This window comes from Struthio camelus, chromosome 13, assembly GCF_040807025.1.
Source record: "Struthio camelus isolate bStrCam1 chromosome 13, bStrCam1.hap1, whole genome shotgun sequence".
NCBI classification, from domain to species: Eukaryota; Metazoa; Chordata; class Aves; order Struthioniformes; family Struthionidae; genus Struthio; species Struthio camelus.
In genome coordinates, this window is record NC_090954.1 from 19,986,785 (window position 1) to 20,009,328 (window position 22,544).

The 22,544-nt window shown below is 43.3% G+C and overlaps 1 protein-coding gene across 3 annotated transcripts in view; it reads left to right on the forward strand.

The window, feature by feature from the left end:
• The window catches only part of RANBP17 (RAN binding protein 17), a 170,508-nt gene that overhangs the window by 144,221 nt on the left and 3,743 nt on the right, over positions 1–22,544 (forward strand). For 2 of the 3 annotated variants that reach the window (XM_068959443.1, XM_068959445.1), the window contains 2 exons: positions 734–900; positions 18,038–18,136. In XM_068959443.1, coding sequence (XP_068815544.1) covers positions 734–900; positions 18,038–18,136 — 266 coding nt within the window. The remainder of the gene's footprint in view (positions 1–733; positions 901–18,037; positions 18,137–22,544) is intronic. The other variant, XM_068959444.1, reaches the window with a different exon arrangement.

Genomic DNA, 22,544 nt, shown 5'->3' on the forward strand with positions numbered 1-22,544 from the left:
CCTTACTTATAGAAACAGTAAGTAAAGATATGAAGTGGCTTTTGCTTCTGCTTTCCAACAGTATCCTCCTTTGCTGCCATGAATTTCTGTTTTGGGGATATTTAAGAAATATTAGCCAGTGACTGTCGTTATGTTGCCAGCCTTATTTAATATATTTTAACTTACTTGAATTATTAGCTGTTAAACAAAGCAACCGTTGCCTGTTCTGCGATAACCTTCGTGTTACCTTTCACAGCCCTTATATATTGTGTTCTGTCTGACATGCTGATTGTAGGCTATGTGGGACAGGAAAGCATTGTGAAATACTACTTGAGGAAAAAGCTTGACAGTAACTCTTGTGATTTAACCTTGCCTCTTCAGTAGGGACATCAAAACAGAATTTTAGTTTTCAGGCATCTGGAGTCTTCTGGATGTGAAAGTGAATACCCATGCAGTCGCGCTATGCACTTGCCAGTGTGCAGAGGAGTGGCTGCATTCCTACAGGATCCCACTAAAATTCATAGGACGTTTAGCGCATGGAGGCATCCAGCCACTCGTGAAGTGAAGGAGTGATAGCACTGTGTGTAAAAGTAATCCTCAGAGCTGGCCACTGCATGCATGAGAAATAGTCTTGTTGAGGTATCGGTTAGCCTGAGGGCAAAAAGATTGCTAAAGTTAAGCCGAGTGTTACAAAATATCATTATTAATTCTTCTTTTATGGAAATAATTTCAAAACTTCTTTTTTTAAATGCAGATACAATTGTCTCCTCCAGCTGTTGCGCTAGTTTAGACTACATTGTTACCTACCTCTTCAAGCACATAGCTAAAGAAGGCAAGAAGACTCTAAGAGGTAGAGCGGCTTCACAGGGTGGACAAAGACTGCTTCATTTCATGCACCAGAACCCGGAGGTATTACAACAGGTGATTCTTTGAATTTCTGAATTTTTATGCTTTTCTAATCTTTAGGATTGAACACCAGGGTAACGTTGGCCATTTAGTAACGGAATTAACCTCCCTGACCAGCTTCAGCTGTGTTCTCATGACAACTAAAGGTGGAAAATGTTTTGTCAGGCTGAAGAGCATGGATACTGTACTTTGCTGTGCATTGCCACCTTAAAACTTATTTGTGTTTCATTTTTGTGCGTAAAATAAGGTATGCGAGATCACCAATATATTTCTATAGAAAAATGGCAGAGAAAGCTCTCAAATATTTTAGGAGGAGGAAGAAGAATTTATGGCATTGAACCACACATTTTGGTAGTTAGATGTGTAAGTTGAATGGCTGTGTGCTATTGAGTTTGAATATTTTATTTTGCAGTAGGTGACTCATAGTTGGATTTTTTTGGCTAAAGGTAAGTAGAATAGAAACTAAATTTCATGCTTCTGGAACAGGAAGTGGTCGCTGCAGTGCTTAGGAAAGATTTACCCTTCCCAGCTCATTCACGTTTCTTACAGCCCCAGTGCATTACAGTGAGATCAGTATAGTAATAGTTACGTATCTCCAAATTTACTTTATGCGACATTCTGTTAAAATTTCACTAAACTATTTCGGCATGCCTGTATGTACAAGAATCCCTGGATTCCTGATACAGTTTCAAAGACACCGTTTCAGGAGACATGTTTCACAAGTCTTGGATGCTTTAACAAAAACAGAAGTTATTATCAAAATGCAGATAGCTGTTGTGGTTATCTTTGTTTTTCTAATAGGTATGCTGTCGTTTGGAGAAAAACTCACATAGGGTTACAGTCGTCACACAGCTGTCATTGTCGTTTGTTTGCTATTCTAATTGAAAGTGAAAAGTAACTAATGGTAACTAATATATTCCTGACAGCGTATAGCATGTTGTGAGAAGATTAATAATGTTTATTATTGACATCCTTATCAGATGTGATGCGATTTCCTTGTCACGTTTCTCACGCTTTCCTTGTCGAATAGGGGTTTTGCAGAAACTAGGAAAGAAGTCAGCGTTTGGTTATGTCAAATGATTCAGTATTGTGCCGTGTGTGCAAGGATTTGAATGTAAAGGACAAAGTCCAGAGTCCAGGATGCTATTCTTGCATTTGCGGCACCCTTAATGTAATATTTTATCTGTTAATACGCAGTAATCTTTCAATTTAGAGTGTATGACTAAGCGGTGATCTGTCTTTATTAACTTCATATGCTGTAGAATATATTATATTTATTTTAAATGCAGGCTTTCGCATACTCTTTTAAATATTAATGGCTGGTCTCCAGTAGTCAGCATAAATATGATTTGCATTAGCACTAGTCATATCATATTGAGTGCCTGTGATGTCAACTACTCAGTGTACTAATATCTGACATCATCTCCCGAGGTCACTGACAACTTTGACCTTTATTCTCATGCACGGTTTCTGTAGTCTCAGAAGCTCTTTTGAATTGATTTGAAATTTTGACTCTTCCCTTTATGAGGCAGTAAAATTGATAATTATTCAGATGGGAACGGAGCACTGAGTGAAAAATCAATTCCACCCGCTCTCTGCTGCGTATAAAATTACTTCTGAGTCTGCTGGACTGAACGGATGGCCGAGGTAAAAGCAGCAGGCAGAAATCGTGGAGAGGATTAGCTGGACGAAACTAATAGCCTAAAGGGATGGCTTTTGAGAGGAGGGAGTGGGCCGGTTGGGGGTTATTATCAGCAATGATGGGACTCATTGATCATATGTTTACATCAGGTTTCCATTGGGTTATAAATCAGCCCTGAATGGAAACGCAACCCAAGGCCTCGCGCTTCACCAGCGGGACGAGGTATTAGATTATTCTCATTTTCACACTCGGATGAAAAGTGAGACATTGATTATTCATCGGCTGGCCATTAAACACTGTTTTTATAGATGATTTGACTATCATGGAAGCTAATGAACAAGGTTGCTGCTTCATAACCAGCGGTTTCAGTTTCAAGACATCTGTGTCGGTTAAGTAATGCATAACCCTATTAAAAGGAATGGGTTACAAATTGCTTAACAGTGCTGAAAAACTAGACCCTAATGACTAATTGTGCTTTGAGTTTAGCGAGGTTTGTCAGCTCTTTAAGCTAAACTGATGCAATGATAACTGCAATTATTTACTAGTGGGAACACTGCTTCCACTCGGATCCCTGGAAGTACAGTCCGGTAACGACAGTTGCCCGGGGCCCGCGAGGAGCAGCCCCCTCCGGCCGTGCCCGCGGCGGTGGAAGGGCACCGGGGCTCGCCGCCCTCGGTTTTTGGCTTTGAAGGGGCAGGGAGCCGACCTGGGCTCGCTCTGCTCGGCGCTGCGGCCCGTGGGTTTCCCGCCCGAGGCTGCCCCGCCGCCGCCGGCCCCAGGGGAGAGCGCCCGCGCCGCCGCCGCGCCGCGCCGCGCCACTCCGGGGGTAGGTGCTCATTTAGCTACGCCTTAGCGGGCAAAAAATCCCTCGGCGATAGGCGCTCGAGTCGGCGCGCCTGGAGGGAGAGCGGCCGGGCCGGGCCGGGCCGGGGGGAGCGCGGCGCTGCCCCGCGGCGGCGGCGCCCCCTGCCGGCGGGACGGCGGCAGCGCCGGGCCGGGCTGTGCGCGGCGCGGGCCGCGGCCGGGGGCCGGGGGGCCGCGGCGGTGCCCGCGGCGCCTGGCAAAGGGCGGGGGAGCAGCTGTGCCAGCAGCACGGGGGGCGCTGGGGCCGTGCTGGGTGCGGCGGGGCCCGGCGGGGCGCGGCTCCTCCCCCGCCTGCGGAGCCGGGCAGGGGCAGCGAGGCCTGTCCGCTCGTGTTTCCTTTGCTGCGGTGCACCCCGCAGTAGCTCAGGTTTTGAGTAGGTGGGTGTGACTGCACAAAACAGGAGCTGTAGGCAACCTAGAAGCAAAACAGCTTTGTAATACTTAGGTGCAAGTTCTGGCATCCTTTTAAAGCCTAACGATGGGTGTTGGCTTTGGCCCTCCTTTTTTTCGGTGCCACGGGCTTTGTTTTCCTGGGCAAGCTCCTTTAGCCTGCGCTTCATCTGCAAACACCCGCTTCCAGAAGATGTCTTACAGCGAAACTCGATTAACTTGCATAAAGTAATTTGAGCTATACGGTTAGAAAGCACTATTAAATTTATTAAATTCAACTGTTGCTGTTACGTTACGTTGCATTAGAAGAATTTTAATAAATAATTTTAAAAGGCTTCTACCTTCATATGCTGTTACTTTAGGAGTGATGTTTTGATGTCAAATGAAACAGGTGAAGCCCATATTTGGTCTGCTTTATAAAAGAAAGTGTAATTTTTTGCTTTCAAGGTGCTGCCTTTATCTTTTGTTACGCTCATCTCGCAGCGTTGTGCGGATTAGGCTGTTAGTCCCATTTTGGAATGGTAAAGTACTGCTCGCGTTAGTTCTTTCCAAAAATCAATCAGTTTCGTAGCATCTTCCACCCGCGGGTCTGACAAATGCTCCTAAGCGCCATGCGTGGTAGGTAAAGAATTCATTTGCTTATGCACCACTGAAATCAGTCCATGCTTGATGCAGAAGGGGATAATTGTTTGGTTGGCTGGTTCAATAGAAATAGCATTTCAGTGGCAGTTCAGTGCTCACTTCTCTTTCTGGGCTTTTCTTGGAGAGCTGCATTATGCGCCGGGGTGGCGAACGAGGAAGGTTATTGCATGATGATTACATTCTGCGTATCATTTTCAGGAAAGCCTTGTGGATAATGACATTGACTTTTTTTTTTTTTTTTGGAAGTTTGAACGTAGTACAAATGTTTAGGCGAGGTCTGCGCAGTGGCTGTGCCAAGAAACAGTATGGGGCCAAAGCAATCTCTGTGACTTGCTGGTGCCTGCGAGGGTTTGAGTGCTGTTCGGCCTGCCCAGAGGTGGGGAGGCACCGCATGCCTCCTCGGCGCGGCCAGCAGCGAACCAGAAGGCGCGTGCCTCCTGGCTCTGCGGCCCGGGCGGCTGGCTGCTGGCAGGTACGCTCCGCTCCTCAGCCCAGGTGGGCCCTCAGCAGGGCGCGCTTCTGCCGAAGAACTGCTTCTGGGCCTAGGTGGCCGCAGAGCGAGGCTGTGCCGGCGCTGAGCCCTTCCGACTGATCGGCGTTTCGGGGGGCAGTAGGCGAGGCGTGCTGCAGCAGGGAGAAACCGGCAGGGGATGTGGCATTTATTGTGGCGGGGGATACGGCGGAGCGCTGCCACGCGCAGGCCGGAGAGGGGCCTCTGGGAGAGGTGGGGGTATGGCGGAAGGCAGGGGAAAGGTGTGTGGGTGAGCAAAGAGATGGGGGGCTTTGGGGAAACGGGTAACGGTGAGCGTGGTAGTGCTGAGAAAGGGAGCGAGGGCGAGCTGGGCAGCGCTGCGGTAGTAGGAGGCTGTGTGGCTTAGCGTTCGTAGCTGAAATCATCAACAGCGTGCTCGTTTGAGCCGAGCCCTCGTGACTTAACGGGGTGACTAAGATGCACTAAATGAGGCAGCACAGCAACGCTGCATAGTGAACGTATAACAGAAAGTAAAGATGCCAGTTGCCATGAAAAAACAAGTGCTATTACTAACATAAAAATGTATTATAGATTGCCACTTTCCTTTTTTCCCTTTTATGTAGTAAAATCAGCAATGTTTCGTTTTTCAGATAAACCTCAGTGTCATATACAGCTAGTGTAGAGCTATGCACAGTAATTGACATAAAAACATCAGGAGGAGATGTCTTTATAACGTGTGCTGCTTGGTCCGTGCAGACTAATATGTGCAGAAGCGGTAGCATATAAGCACATTGTGAAAAAAAATCTGAATTGTACTGGCAGAGCCCAGTTGTGCAAGGTGTTGAGTACCTGAGCACCCCGAGTCACGCATTTGAGCGTATGCTTAATTTTAAGAGCAGATCGAAGCCACAGGTGAGATGGTTCCTGTGCTGCAAATTAAATGTGTGTTTAAATGCTCTGCTGAATCAGGACCAGAGTGCTCCGCTTTTGCAGGCTTGAGCCGTGAAAGGTGTGGTACAGCAGCGAGAGAGATTTTCACTGGGACATCTGTTTTCAACCTCTTAGCACAATTTAAAAATGTTATCCAATACTAGCATAACTTTCTTTATTAATTGAAAGGGAGGGAAATACAGCAGATGTAGCCCAAGCCAGCAGAGACTTGGGTGGCTAAGCAACGGAAAAGGCACCATATTGAGTGAGCCAAAATTCAGTCTCCAAGTCATTTATTTTAACTGGTGACAATACGTTTAGACGCCAGTGTTTCAATGTGATTGATGGTTTAATATCATATATAATTTTTTTAATGAAGGGAACCGATTTAAATGTGTTAACATTTGCACTAGTAGTCTCCCATGTACATAACTACATTTAATCATTACTCTGATTGTTTTTGTGGTTGTGTAATTTGTATCAGCAAAATAACTATGTCAAAACCATCTTATCTTAATGAAAAATATGGTTACTTTTCTTTCATACACACTACTTACTGCACATGTATAAAGGCAGCAGCAACCTAAGTCTCAAGTATGTTACTAAACATGTAGCTGTCACTACACAAGTGTTGTCAATTAAGAAATCGAAAAATATTTATGAGCTTAGTGTCTTTCCTGATGCTGCTTTGTTTAAAGCCATGTTGTGGTTCGTTGTCATGTGAATCGAGTAATTAGATTTTAAGACTTTTAGTGTTAAAATACATCATCATTAGGGATGTATCCCAAGATTTCATGCTCTTAATAATGGCGCTAAATCAAATTGGGAATCTCCCCTTAATAATCGAAGCCATGATACAGTTCCCGGGCTGGAGAGAAGTTTTTCGTTCCACGAAGTAACAAGTATTGTCCAGAACTGGCGTACGGAACAAAAAGCTGCGATTCGGCTCGCAGCGCAAACTGCTAGGGGTGTCAGTGTTGGATGTGCACCCTCGGGCTAGGCAGCTGGTGTATGTATGCTTTTGTTTATCAGTTACTGGTTTATGTAGCCTTTAGGCCAGCACATGAAACAATCGTTCCTACAGGGTCAGCTGCTGGTCAGAAGCAAAGTAAGAAAAGACTTTGCGTTAAAACGCGTCAGCCATAATTTTAGTGCAGCTGGCACCTGCTACTGGTGCACAGCGGGAGGGTTAGAGGTCAAAGAGGCAGTTGTTCTAAACTCAGTGATGGCTTAAAGGGACTTGTAGATTAATCTGCTTTATTAACTTCTGTATATTAGATAACTATTGCAGTGAATGACAGTCCGTCTTTCTGAATAAGTCCCTTCACCTCTTTCTCTTTTAAATTGGCTTTTGAGTAATGAATATTAAATAGAATGCGTTTCAGGGTAATTAAATGAAAGCATTAGGGTGATGTTGTTTTACAATCATATCTATAAGTTTCTTGTGTGTTTATCTTGCATTATTACTGTTCGTCGCTTTTTGCTAGCGGAACAAAAAGCATAAACGTTTCAATTAAAGAAGAAGAACTGGCTGTATTTCTCAATAACCTCGTGTCTTGTACGCTGCCTAAGTATTTTCAAAAAGCAAATAAGTTTAAGGAGAAGAATAAAAATGTTTTATTCCTTGTTTACTCACTACAATGTAATATTTTGCGTTACTTGGAAATGTTCAATTTCTGCTGTCCGTGGTTGCTTTCTATAAAACACTAAGAGGTGCTGGTGTGGGGAAGGGCAGGAAATATTGCCATTCAGTAGAATCTAACTAGCGATATGAATAGCCCCAATAATTTTGTAAAGTTCACATTATAATTCAAAATCCAGTTAGAAGTGATGCTTGCAGTCTGGAAAGAAAGCAATATCTTTACAAAATGGATAGGGAAAGGTGACAATCCATTCCACGATCATCTACTGGCAGATTTGCTGTGTGAGTAATGAAACTTGTTCTCAGTGAACAAGCACCCTCCCCTTCCCCCATCGGAAAAAAAATTAAATTTAAATTTCTAGAAGAGCGGTGACTTCCAGGGATGCTTAATTGCTAGTGGGTATCATAGCAAGGGCCCATCAAAGCTTATTGTGGTTGAGACGATGCTTGCGTGGAGATCCAGTGCGTGATGAGGCAATTGCTGCTGAGGTCTGACCTCGTCAGTGGTTGCTTTGCACACGCGAGGAGGTGTGCATCAGGTGCAAAAGGCTCTTGTGTTACGGAGAACTAGTTAGTAGCATAGGCTAAATACATTTTTTTATTCAACATTGCCCACTTTCCAATTTCTAAAACTCTACCTCAGAATCCACGTGATTTCCTAGGCTAATATATTGCACTTTAAACTTAGGGTTTTTTTTTTTCCTTGGTGGTTACTTGCTTGGATTTTGCAGTGAAAATTGAGGTTCTCGTGTATTTACATGTCTCCAGGAACCTGCACAGTAAAAATAAATAAATAAATAAATAAATAAATAAACCCTGAAGATACACAACAGATTGATAATATTTGGCTAGCCGTTAGTTTAGTTTAGTGTAGCTTTACCTTCCGGTTGTTTGCTGGACAGATCGGGGAGAAGAGCGAGTTTAGCTGCTGAAAGAACACTACAGACAAAGGATTACTACAGAGCACAACATTTGACCTTTCAGTATCCCTATGTTTCTGAATTCATGTTTTGTTTCCCTTTTAAAAAAAAAAAAAATTAAAAATGAAGTGTGTGCAGCCATCCTTTAAAATCTTTTTAGTGTGACAAGTAAAGTAATCTTCCATTGATACTTAAAAGTCCATCTGCAGAAATTCAGCGGGAATGTTGAGAGAGACGCAATATCTATTGAAATGTTGAGTGTCAAACTGCCAGGGTAATGTATTTAGTATGAAATATAATATTCAGTGCATTTTGTTTTGATGACTGCATGAAATAGCCTTGTGCTCTTATCCTTTGTTGTTGTTGTGAAAGATGATATTCACTAAGAAGTGTTGGTGACTATTCAAGACACAGTAGCAATATGCTTATTACCGTCTTTATCATCTGTCTTTTATGTTTATTTGCAATCGCTTCAGTTACAGTTCAGTTCATCGGAAATGGGAAAATACTTTTAATTATTACACCGTATAAATTAGAATTAATTTATGAGCAGTTTGAAAGCAGAAAGGGCTTGAAGTTGTTAGGCAATCCTTAATTAATACTTTGATTAGCCTTTTTAAGTTCTGTGCTAGTAGGCTGCCCTGCTGAAATTGAGTAGGTCAGTGCTTTATAGACGAGCTTCGAATAATGTTTCGAGTCAGGCTTCCGGGTTTCTCGCTCTGATTTCCTTCAAGGTGTGGTTTAAAAGCCCAGCCTGCCTCCCTGTCCCTGTTGATTATATTCACACCAGTGCTAAACTAAGGTAAATACCAGTAAAATAATTACCCTGGTTCTGATTTCCTCTGTACCACTGGTTACTGTTGCTGTGTGGGGGATGCCTCTGGGTCTGCTGCTGGCAGACATCCACACTGTTTGAGCCTACTTTCAAGCTGCCTGCAAAGCCCAGCTGCTTTGTGGCAAGCAACATCAGGGCACCAAATCTCCTGGTGCTGCTGCAAGGGCAGGTGGGTTATGTGATAGATGCCAGGCTGGGCTCGACTGCAGATGAGTGCAAGCTTGAGCCCAAGTGAACAGCTACTCCGCAGCATGCGAGGTTTGTGTCCCCGAGGGCTGCGCTGAGGCTTGTTTGCACGCAAACACGCGTCCGCTCAGCAGCAACGTGAGTCGAGTTCAGACTCGGGGATAAACCCATGCTCAGCCTGAGATACCTTCAAGTTCCTTGAACAACTATGAGTTTAGAGCTGACCTCTTGCTCTGCCTTTCCCTCCATAGGTAGGTAGCTTTTTCCATATCTAGAACGTTTCTGTAGATAAAGTTTGAGATTAACCTCCGACTGGTTTTAGACTGAATGAGTCTATTTTTCCAGTGATAGTCTCTGGTCTTGTCTTCCCTCCCCATGTGCGTAGTGTTTTGGAAGGCCTTCCTGTAATAGAGCGATCAGAAAAACTAATGATCCCACAAGTGAAATGCCCATTCCTATGCTGAAATCCTACTGCAACGTTGAAAATCCCCAGCTGTTTTTGTGCTCCCACTCCCAGCAATTGATGCAAGGGAAGACCCTAGTGCATTTGTCAGGAGCTGGAGAAGAGAAGGGTGACAGCTCATGTTCGAGGACTGTAAGCCCTAACATCAGTTGAGGGGAAGAATGGAAGATTTAGATACAGGAGCATATTCATTCGTGGAGATACTCTTGCCGAAGGTAATCGGTGGGAGTGAAATTGGTGTTTCCTCCTCCCAAGAGGATTAAGTAATCTGTGACCGGTTGGTTGTTCGGAGATGCTGGTAGTAGACACCGACTTCTCCCGTTGTCACCTCTCAGTGAAGAGTGCTGGTTCTGCAAGAAGGGAGAGCTTCTTACTGCGCAGGCTGGAAAAGCCTGCTATGGACCTGCCTCCGTGATGACACTGAGTTTCACAAAGGCCTAAACCGAGCTTTCTCTTTGTTTCTACTAAAAGCAGAGAGGAACGTGTGTTAATTATTTAATAAGGATTTTAAAGAACTCGGCCTTCTCCTGTACTAAACCTACATGAAGTTTATGTTGCAAATTGTGACAAGGGGTACGTTCCAAAAGTCCTGGTTAATCGGAGTTCTGCCGTGCTTACCACAGGCTCTCAAGCAGCCTCTTCCCAGCCGCCAGTTTAGAAATGGCTGAATCTGAAATACGCAGCTTGGTTAATTTGAAATGACCACTACACTGTCTGCAACTGCAAATCTCTGAATGCTACCAGCTTTAAAAAAAATCAGATTATGAGTTAATTTCACAATCGTAAGTTATTCCAGCCTGAGGTAGAATTAATTTCTTTTGGGGAGGCCAGATGGGTAGGCAAAAAGAAGCTGTGCAGATAACATGAGTTTGTAAACATCTGTCAGCTGCGCCAGCCACCCGAACACAACATCTAGCACTTCAGGCGGCATGCGAGTATGTGACAGTCAGCAGAGGGCTTACGTGAAATTCAGCACAGACAGAAGCGAGTGAGTACACCCTGGAAGGTAATAATTAATGAAACGTATCCCTGCTCCCTGCAGAGAGAAGGTATTTCATTCATCAGACGTCTTCTGTGTTGCTGGAGGTAAGCGTTCCACTCGCAGTCGTTAATGTAGCCCACCCTTACGCTAGGCACGACTGTCCATCCCACGAGACTTAACTGCTTTATTGTAGGTGAGTCTGCAGTGGCCAGCTGGCACCTCTTCCACCCCGATCCCTGAGTGATACCAGTTCCCCCAGGAGCACTGTCTCCCTTAGGACAGATGGACCCTGCTCTGATGGGAGAGCTTGGGCCAAGTAACGTAGTCCTTCACGTAAACAATTCAGATGCAAGCATGATCTAAAAGGCACGTATGCCATCATGTTAGAGGTATGCCCTCAGATTAGCAGAAAGAGATTAAATTTGCTATTTGAGAACAGGCTAGCGTAGGGCAAGTAGTTTCATTGCGACTAACTCCTGTGCAGAACGTAACTGCTTCCCTTGCTCCAGCGCTGCTGTAGTCGCTTTCTAGCGTAGCGCAAACATCTGCTTTACGATCCTGTCAGCTGTTTGAAAGGCAGCTCGCTACTGATGGAAGGTAGGAGATGATGGAAGTAAGCCTTAGTTCTGCAAAGCCCGCTTTGCCCTGCTGATCTACGTTACTGTGCCGTTAACATATGACAGTTTAACAGTGGGGAAAAAAGTGGAAAACTGTTTGCAGCAGATCTGGTATAGTAATTTTATTGGACACGTTGCAGGTGCTTGTCATTAGCGTTAAGCTATCACCCAAAATGTAGCTTTTTGCGTAAATGGTGAAGTATGTGCTCATATTTCTTTTTCAGATGCAGCGTCAGATTTGACATAATAAGCTAGCGCAATCTTACTTTATGATTGTTTCTGCTGGCTCATAGTTAGGACTGACTTTGAGTGAGCTTCCCCATACCTTTTCGTCCTTTGGCCAGTTCTAAAGACGTATCCAGCAAAATGCCAAGCCCTAGACTCTTTGTCACTGTTCCCTGTTAACATCTATGACCATCTTTCCCATCTCTTCTGAACCTTTCAAGAAGGACCCTTCTGGCAGGAAATACCATACGACTAATAGGAATACCCTGCGAATAAGTAACATTTTGGTCCACCAGCTGCAGGCATGTCCTAGTTCATAGTATGCAGTGTGTCACCCAGACACCCTGCCCTGATACCAGCACTGGGCTTTTGGCCAATAAGGTTTTTATACCTTAATTTTTCATAAAATGAAACAAAAAGGCCAGACTCAATTGAACTGTACCAAATTGAAATTCAGGAGTTTTAATGTTTTCTGCAGCTTCTTTGAGCTTCAGTTGTTGAATCATGAGATTTTTAGGTATTAGTGTTTATTTAAGTATATACTTGAGAGAGATGTGTAAATAGGGTGACATTTTAATTTTTTTTTTTTTTACAGAAATCTGTAGGATTCTAGCCTTCATAAATTGGAAGAAAAGCTTGGTCTAAGGGCAGTTTAACAGACTCAGGATCGAAAAGCTGCTGGAATGAACATGATGGTCTTGGTAGCATGGTTTCATGATTTGTCTGTTTTCTGTCCGAGGCCCTCTGCTCTTCCTTCCTCCCCAGCTCCTGCCCTCTTCCTATAAATTCTGTGAAAATTAGCAACAGGACAGGAGAGAGCGGAGAGGCTGTCCAGAAGAAAAACTGTAACAGCTCAGCCCACTGTTTGCTGCTAGAGGCCGGGACGTGCCGGCCGGTCAGCTTGTCTGAGGGTGGCACGCGCGGGTCCCCGTCAGCCGTGACGCTGGCCTTCGCCGCTTCTGCTGCCCTTGCAAACAACTAGGTTCAAGTTCTTTGCCAGCCTAAGGTGATTTCAGAATTTAGAGGACAGGACTTAGATTCTTAAACCCCTACGTACTGCAACCTGCAACTGACTTGCTGTTTCTGCCAATTAAAAAATAATTTTAGTGCAGGAATAATGTGCTGGTTCTTACTTTCATAAGGGCAGACTCTCCTTATTTGCTCTGGAAATTCTACCTTTGAACAGAGACCAAAAATGGAAAATATCAGTCTGAAAGTTAGGCTTTCTAGTAAAATAAATATTTTAAAACAACAGATGAAAATTTAAGGTGTTTAATAATCTTGGAGCATTTAGGTCTTGCTAATATTATTAGTAAATGATGATCCATTTATTGACATAGGAAAAATTGATGATGAAAGGACTGAGAACTCTGAAGGACGTTTAAATTAGTAATCACAGGTCCTAAATTAAGAGCTGACTGTCTAAAGGCAGAGCTGTAAAACCCTACCAAGCTCCATATGCCAAACAGCAACAATCTGAATGTTTTTCAGTTCTGAATGGAAAAAAGGAGTGTACTTACCATCCGAGTGTTTGGTTAAAAGCTCTTTATGTTTTTAGATCCTTCCACATCTTTTGTAAAGCATTACATAACGCTGTCTCTGGCATTATGTAATGTTCCCTATGTTCAAAACATGATTAGTTGCTGCAGAATAAAATATTCATACCAACATATGGGGGAGAGACATAAGTGATGGGACCCGCTATGATGCGAGTGCTATTCTGTTGGTAATATGCAGCAGCAAAAAGGCTTTTTAATGGAAAGGCATCTTCTTTCCCAGCTTCCTTTAGAGAACGTTTTCATAATGAGCGGTGTCTTGAACGATGTTTTCCTCCTCCACCCAAGAAAGAAAGAGGCTCTGAAGGGAGAGAGGCTGGGAAAAATTAATTTATTGGAAGAACAGTTCTTTACCCTTCCCTCTTCTGTCAATACTTTCTTTCATAAAGAATAAATGTGTCAGGAGAAACATTATTGAACCAAATAAAGTGATGCCCCATCTTTAGGCTAAGAGAACCAGAGGCAACGCTTCTGGTTCGAACCACGGAGAAAACAGATTATCTGCTCCCCCGCCCCTTTTCTTTTTTAATGTCTCTTTCCTCACCTTGAGACCGTGTTTTCTGCTGGAGTCCGAGTAGGCTACTGAGTCTTTCAGGTAGTAGCCGGCTGGCCTGACGACGGGTCCGTCGGCAGTGCTGAAAGGGGGTTGTGACCAGAAATGGCATGCGGGATCTGAGAAGTCATTTTACCGAAACAAAATGTTTTGCTTTCAACAAATAGGATATTTTCCACCTAGAAAAAGGATGATTTGTATGTTTCATGAATTCTACTTCTGTGCTTTGTTTTGCCATTGAGTTGATTTGTGATCTCCAATTAGATTATGAGACTTCTGGCAAAGGTGGCACAAGATGGTGCACCTTAGCATAGATGTCCCCCTCTCATGCCTGCGCACCAAGTATGGGCAAGGCCGTGCAAACCTCATCTGCTGCTGCTGCCTAGGGAGCCCTGGGGACTGCAGGTCTCCAGCAGCAGCGTGGCCAAGATTTGGTGGTGGCTGGAAGGAAGTTGAGAAGGTTGATGGCGTGCACCAGGTCATGCTGTGTCTCCATAGCTTCTGCATACAGCCTTTGATCCTGAGTCAATCGGTCCCTTTGCAAAATGCGATAGTGGCGCTGAGGTATCTCCGTAGCATGTTTTGAAGCTAAGTAACGTCTGGGAAATGCTTTGCGGTTCTCAAAAGAACTGAAATAAAAATGCAAATGCTGCTGCTGTTCTTTACTGCTGGACACTTGCACGTGAGGCGTGGTCCAGCTGCCAGCCTGGTAGTGTTAGCAGCAGCGGGGCACGGCGTTAGCTTGTCAAGTGTTTTCATCTGATTTCTGTATGTTACTGGGGAAGACTTCATTGTCATAAAATCGTGGTTAACGTTTCTGTACGTGTTGCCACCATAAACGCAAGTGTATGTAGATGTATGTTGACAAATAAAATATAAAGAGGGAGGCATATTATTTCAGTGCCTCCTTCAGAAGCTCACAGGATTTCAATTGCTTCATGATCCCAGTCAGGGGAGCTACAAGTGTATTCACAGATGTGGAGCTGTGTGTGAAGTATCCAGAAATTCTCTTCTGCATGGATCAGCCTGTTTCTCCTGGTTACGGTGGATAGCAGCAACAGAGCCAAGTCATTGGTCACGTGAAGTCTGAAGGAGAAAGCTGAGGATGTCACTTGTCGAAGAAGCTGTTCTACACTGTGTGAAACGATTAGCGAGAGGGGAGGGAGAGTTAGTGACATTAAGCAGAAGCCTGGCACCTCTCCCTGAGAAGGAGTTTAACTCGGGTGCATCATCCATAAACGTGCTGTTTGCTGAGACGAAGTTCCATTATAACGTAGCGTGAGCATAGACTAGACCTGCTCCTTGCCTTTCACGTGAACTTGTGCACACTGCACCACTTAGACGTGAGGTCTTTACAGCAGGTGTGTCTGTCTCCTGTTGCTTATTTCTGGGCACAGGCTTTTTTGGAGTGTGTCCGCAGTACTGTAAAACGCAGGAGGATCTGGGATGCGAACGGTTTGTTGTGCGCTTATGCAGCACAGGAAGCTAAACCTAAAGAGTGAAACAAAGCACCAGCAGTGGTTGCAATGGGGAAACATGGAAAATGGGAAAAGGAGGCTCAAGGCCGTTATCATGGGGTTTTGTGCCCTTCGTCTGGGTGGAATTAGGCTCAGTGATTGGCAGTTGGCTTTTGTTAATGATGTAAGACACTGTAGACTGCATCAGACAGAGGTCCTGATACGCTAGATAAGTTTGCCCCGATTTTATGCTTGCATCTCATGTTAAGCCATCTACCTGCTTGATTTTTCATCCCTGAAGGAGGAGGACTTCTGCAAAGACAACGTGGTTGGACTCCAAATCGTCTACCTCTGAAAGTAATGAAGTTATGTAACTTCATGAGCGGCGTTAATCACTGCTCCAGAGCGCTCATGGGCAGATTTTACAACTTCACCCTTATTAGTGCAATGGCACCGCTAGTACCCGCAGGTCTTTGGAGCAGAGACAACTTTGCATGGAAAATATCAGCACTTGGCAGTGTTGTAACTAATTTAATTGAAAGGAGTAGGCTGGTCCATGCAGAAAACCTATGTATGCATGCGTAGGTACATTATGTGTGCTCTAAGAGACCTGGCTAAATCTTGTTCCCTGCACTGATGATGGGTGCTGCACAGGCTCTCTTTTGCTAATGCTTAGAGTCAGAAGTGAAATTAAAAACATTTGGTGCTGGGTTTTGTCAGAGGGGATGCTCGCAGCTAGGAGGGAAAACTCTTGCCGCTTCTTGTCCTGTCGCTTTTATGCAGATTGCTTTTTATGTTGGCTTTGTGTTTATGAATTGTAAGATTTATTGTATTCCTTGCTGAATTTCAGTATTGTCTGAGCTACTTATGCACAGAGACAAATAAGTGTTTCCCTGGTGAATTGTGGAGGGGGGTGGATTTCCAGATTTAGGCCCAAAATTTTCCTAGAATGTTTTCTTTGCAGTTCATTTGCAATTTAGTAGCAATTCAGATCTAGAGACCTTAAAGGCATTCTCATGAGTTGTTTGATAAAGTTGGAGTTTGAAGAGATGGCACTGTTCCCCCAGGTCAGTTGTGTACTTGTCACTGAGCATACCATTTTTAGGTTAAGCATCACTTTGGAAGTCTTTCTACATGTATCGCACTTTTTGTAAGAAATATGAGCATGTCACTCTGGGTGCTCTAACTAAATTACAGCTTTAGGTGGTTTTATTTCATTGCTTAAGAAATGCCTCTGTCCTAACAGCTGGCTTTGTTGCAAGCCACCAAGGTGAAAAGCTGGAGATGAATTAAATTATAAGGATTGTAATTACTGCTCGTGAGTGCAAAGCAAGTCTCTCTTAGGGCTTACACAGAGGTTTTGAATTGTTTGCATGAATACCAAAGCAGTACAGAACTGTTTTAGTCCTGTAAGTAATGGAAAAATAGTTTGCCTGGCGTATAAACTGGGAAGTCAGGTGAAAGACTGGCCTTTCCCACCTCGGAACACGTGTTCCGAACTGGAAAGCTCAAATAACTTGTGGATATCTCTATTTTCTGTGTTGCAGGTGATTTGTACTGCTAGGATTCATCTTTTTCATTTAGTGAAACATGCTGTTTGACTTGGCCTTGGTCAGTTATTACAGGCTAGTTTGCAGTGTGGCAACTCTCTGGAGACCCTGCTCATTGGCCTAGAAGAAAGGATTTAATGACTTTCTCCTTCCTCTATGTTTGGTTTTAGGGTGTAGATATTTTATAAATGTGAGTCAAACTGTTTACTGGTGACATTTTACAAATTTTCAGTCTGTTTAATCTCTGAGTAATGTTTTTAGGTTCGTATGTGTTGTGGCTGTTGGCATTTTGGACTAAGGTGTCTCAAGGATGTGTCAGAGCATTTTATCTGTAAACAGATTCTGTAGTTATTTTGTTAGTTCTTTTTACAAAAGTTGTGCCAGCCCCTAAAATAAGTCTACCCTTCCTAGCTACACGCTGGCGGAGGTGCGGCAAGCCCAGAAAAGGCCTCAGAAGGCGCATACTCCTTGTGGACTGATCTGAAGGCTCTGGTTACATGCCAGCCAACACGCAAAGGGAACTCAGTATCTTTTATTGGAGTGCTTATAGTACTTAATTGTATGCGCTGATAGATCTCAGTGCTTTCAAAAGCTGATCGACTGGCTTTATCCCTGCCATAGAGCTCCATTCACTACGTCGCAGAAGTAAAATGTTGAAGATCACATGCTGGATTTGTAACTGAGGTGGAAGTGGTACGTGGATTTCTAGACTCTTCGCTGTATCAGGATTGCCCCCATCAAAATAGGGAGTGCTCTGTTCAAATGCCTTACAGTTTCATGCAAGAGGAAAGGTGGATTTGAGAAAACCAGAATCTTAAACAGCACCTAGGGATTAATCTGAAACTAACAATAGGTTACTGGTCACAAATGTGTTACTCTGCTGGAAGCGGTGTCACAAAGGGGCAGATCCCTGGAGCGAAATGAAAGTCTGTATCTTAAATTAACACAATTCTAAATCTCAATTCAGATTCGTTTCATCCTCTGTGATTAGAGTTTATCTGGAGCAGACCTTTGACATTCATTTTCTTCAGCTTTTTCCAGGTAGTAGTTTTGGTTATGGAAATATTTATTTTGAAGGATGACTTGTGTGATGTCAAGAGTCCTGTATGAGATTTCAGTGATTTCGGCATGGTTAGTCAAGGCATCATTAATTTTTCCCTCTCTCCAAATCATACAGTACAACAGCAGTATCCAAACGCATGTAAACCGTCTGAATTTTCTTTCAGATGATGTCAATCCTAATGAACACCATCATTTTTGAAGACTGCAGAAACCAATGGTCTGTGTCGAGACCACTCCTCGGACTTATACTCCTCAATGAGAAAGTGAGTATTTCAGAAATTCTGCCAGATTCACTCTTCATGTGCCCAAGTAGTTGAAATACATTATTCTATATTGTACAAAGCTGCCCGTTGCTTTTTCAAATCCTCCATCTCTTTCCTTCTTTTCCTCCTTTGCTCCCTTATGCCTGCAGTAAGAATAGAGAGTAGTATTCATTCAACTCATCTACTTTATAGGTTTACAGATTCATTCACAAAGGTCGAGTGGCTTAGCTTTGATGGAAAATCCTCTCAAACCTTTACCCCAACACTTATGTCCAGCCTTAGATCATGACAGTGCAGTTAACTTTTTATAATAAAATGTTGGATCTTTGCTTTTCCCGAATTGAGCAGAAATTGAAATTCTGCAAGCTCATGTGGCTTTTAGATAGAGATTTGAAACAAGAGCGCTATGGAAATCCCATCAGAAAAATTGCTTCCTAGAAAAATAGTTAACCAGTCTCTCTTTCTGGAGCATTTCACAAGAACAACGGGCTGGGGGTGGTCTATCTGAGCCTTTACACTTAAGCACTGATTGCAGTTTGGATTGTGTGCATCTGTGGCAGAGTCTGCAAAGCAGGAAATATGCTGCAATTTACCCTTTCAGAAAAATCTGAAACTATGAATTTGGATATACGCATCATGTTTCCCTCGTGCCTTAATAAAGACAATATTGTCTGAAATGGAAACCATCTGAGTGAATGAATATGAGCTGATCTAAATGCGTGCGTTTTTTGCGTGGCGAGGCGTTGTTTCTGAGGGTACTGACCTGTTGTATTCTCCATACTTCCGAGCTAGCTCTAACTTTATTCTGAATTGCTTTATCTCTTGGGCAGTCACAAGCCTCAGTGTATTACTGCTTTGGAGAATGAATTGTCTATACAATAAGAGGGTGCTGGAAAAAAATAAGACACTAAGATTAGCAGCAACCGCATACATTAAAATTCAAACTGAAATCCCAGCTATGGAAGGAAACTAATAGAAGAAGAAAATATATCAAGAAGAGAAGCGCTGTCTCATCATTCACCTGTGCTGAAGGATCCAATTTTAGCCATATCCAATAGCACTGTCATTCATCTTCTTGGTGTGTTATTGTGATTTAAATCCAAGCTCTATAAGAGAGAGCAGTTCTTTTAAAATGATTGAGAGGGAATAAGGGCAAATTCAGTGTTTAGGAAAACTTTATGACATCACAATATTATACTTTACAGATGGAAGCAATATTTCCTACTTTGGAAGGAAAACTAATCATTTTCTATCTGCTCTGAGTCACTGCATCATTATAAAAGTGGGAAATAAGTAGTTTTGTGCATTCCCAATCTTGTTCAAGACGACACTTTTGTTTATATAATGCTTCTGATTTATAGCACTTAAGTATTAGCCTGACTATATATTAATTATCTGTTTTTGATGTTAGCTGCTTCAGTATGAGAAGAAATTAAATATTTCACTTGAAGATAAAACCACGGAGTTGTAAATCATGTGGAATAAATTTGTGACTGGCAGAATATTCTTTTTACTGAAATTAGACTAGTTCTAATGATTTTGTGTTTTGTTTAGCAGGCATGGATGTGTACAAGCACCTTTACTTAGGAGCAAGTCTTGCTTTTCTTGTAGAAGGGTGGAGAGCAGGAAATGTAATTCACAATATTTGTATTGCCCCCTTTGCATCAAACATATTTATTTCTTGTTCTGTGGGGCCCCAGAAAAAGTAGGAAGCCTACTTACACGACGGTAAAACTTGTCTGTGCTTAGGTCATTTCAGAGCACTGCTGGTTTCATTATTTAAAACGGGTTTCCTTTTCTCAGATTCTCTACGGTTTCTGTGATAGCAGGCACTCACTGTGTTTTACTTTTACTGCTTGTTCCCCCCTCCTTTGTTTTAATGAGATCATCTTTGCTATAATTCATCTCAAAAGGAAGGGAGCGGGTTTACTCGGGGACTCAGAAGAAGTGGGAGAAGAGGTGCTTGTCCCAGTAGAGGTAGCTGTGCCAAAATGGGAATTGTACTCTGAGGTCCACCCTAAAACAATGCTGAATCTTTTGAGACAAGTGTCAGCTTGCTGTGCGGTGGGCTGGTTACAAGTGGCTCCTGCCATCGTCCCCTGACTTCTGTGCAGCGGCAGCAAGTTTAATTTAAATCCTAGTGGCAAGAGATTGGCAGAAAAACCCCTCTGTGTTCTGGTCTGGTAGCAACAATGTCCCTTTTTAGCTGTTGCCCTTCAACCAAAGGACAACACAGGCATTTGCACCTACTGGCAAAAGCAACGTTGCTGCAGAGAAGCCTTAGAAACCTCGGAGCTCAGGAGAGCTCCCTAAGGTCGGATCGCTGATGCTGGTGGAGGTGCTCTGGTCATTAACGTTAGGCCACGGGTAGAGGTGTTTTTCTTTGCCATTATTTGAGGGTGCTGTTCATACTTTTCTTTATGGGGATGACTTTAAAGAAATTCTTGGAATGGCTCAGTTCCAAAAACAACTCATGGACAAAACCTTGGTGTTGTGGCCTTCTCTAAATTTAACTACTCATTTGTCACCTTGAGACTAGGCTTCTGGAATGAATTTGTTGCAGGCAGATACTTTGTCGTTTACACTAGCTCCCAGGTGATTTTAAATTTTGAGTTCCTAAGTAGTTTGGGACCCAACTATTGGATCAGCTGCCGCCTTTGCTTGCAAGACTGCGCTAGTTGTGGACAGCAAAGACACACAATACAGGGTTTTTCTGGTTCAAGAGGAAGTGGATAGAGGGCAAGTAATTCTGCAAGGAGACATTGAAGAGATTTGCACTTCCTATAATTCTGTTGATTTGTCAGGGCGTAGCTTTAGCGTTTTAAGGTTTTACTACGGATTCTTTTGTTATCCTGTACTTTTTCATGTATACAGGAGAGCAGTACTTTTGATGGGAAACTTGTGTGTTTAATATGAGGTTTGTTTAACAAGTTTTACAGAAACCTGTCAAATCTCAGACTGCTGTGCATTTTAGCTGTACAGTACCATGCAACCTGATACATTGTTTTTAAGTTAAATTAACTTCAAAAGTCTACCACATTTTGAATACTAAAACCTGATTTTCAGCCCCCCATTAACAAGTTTTCTGGTTATGCACCTGAAATTTGGGCACGAATTTACCTTCTTCTACGTGTGCCAGTACGCCTTGGACAGAATCAGTTGAGCAGTTACAAGTAAAGTCATTTTTTTCTATGGTTATGAGTAACCATTCATAAGCCTAAAGACCGCATTCATCTTAGCGTGGCTTCTGCGTATCTCTGACTTTTGGTTACAGATGGTGCAGTTTGGACTGGTGCAACTTTGTAGTAGCAGTGTCTGGAGATAAAACCACTGTTCCTCCTGTCTCTTGAACGCTTAGACAGGGAGAAGATACTGTGAAATGGGGTATATAGTGCCAGCAGCGTTACTTCCTTCTTGATTGCAGTATCAGGCTGCCCCAACGTTTTGTCAGGTACTTGAACACGAATTCATGGGAGCGGATCATTCTCCTCTGAATAATTGTATCAGTGTTCATACCATGGATGTGCTTGTGTCCAAGGTCCTAAGAGTTAAACTGATACAGCCAATATAATAAGGACTGAACAGGATTATATGACTTGCTTGGCTGTAGTAGCATGGTAGTAGATACCTGTGGAGGTCCCCTCCCGTTCTGTATTTCTAGACTAAACCAAAATTTGTCCTCAGGTGGTAACAAGTTCCATTTTAACTAGTCTGTGGATCTGCCGGCATGTAATGGGGAGAGGAATATAGAAAATCATATAGATTATTTTAGTTTCTAAAGAAGTAAAGGCAAGTCAGTCTCATGGCAGCACTGAAGTGGATTAGATTCCACAGTGAAGCGCACAGATTCTCACCTTTCCCAAAAGGCTTAAAGAGCAGTCAGCTAGCGAAGGTTTCTGCCACCTGTCTTGCTTGTGTTTCCACATTTGAAACATGTGAGGTGGCCAGCCAGGGCATGTTGCGCACTGTTACAAAGCTTTAGTCGTTAGGTTGGTTGCTGGCGTTGGTGCGGTTCAGGAAGGCAGCATCTGGAACCCTCTTCAAATAGGCCTCTGCCCGGTGCTTGCCACACTCCCAAGAATGATTGTCTGCAGAAGACCCTGGACAAAGAAATGAAAGTTACTTGCTTGTAACTGCAGCTCCTTGAAGCGAGCCCGCATCTTGAGTTTCCCTGCTCACCATCTCCTCTTTCTGAGAGTAGAATTTGAATTTGAAGCCGAAAAAACAGAGAAGGGAAAAAGGCCCCTTCAAAGGTGGAGCGGTGCTTGGGTGTGCTGCTGAAATGATCCGCTAGGACAAGCTGTGCCATCAGTATCTCACAGAGAGCAACATGTGAAGCGTTTGCTCGAGAATGCTCCAGCCATAGGTGAGTAACTCTGTTTTTAAATTATCCAGCCCTCATTTATAA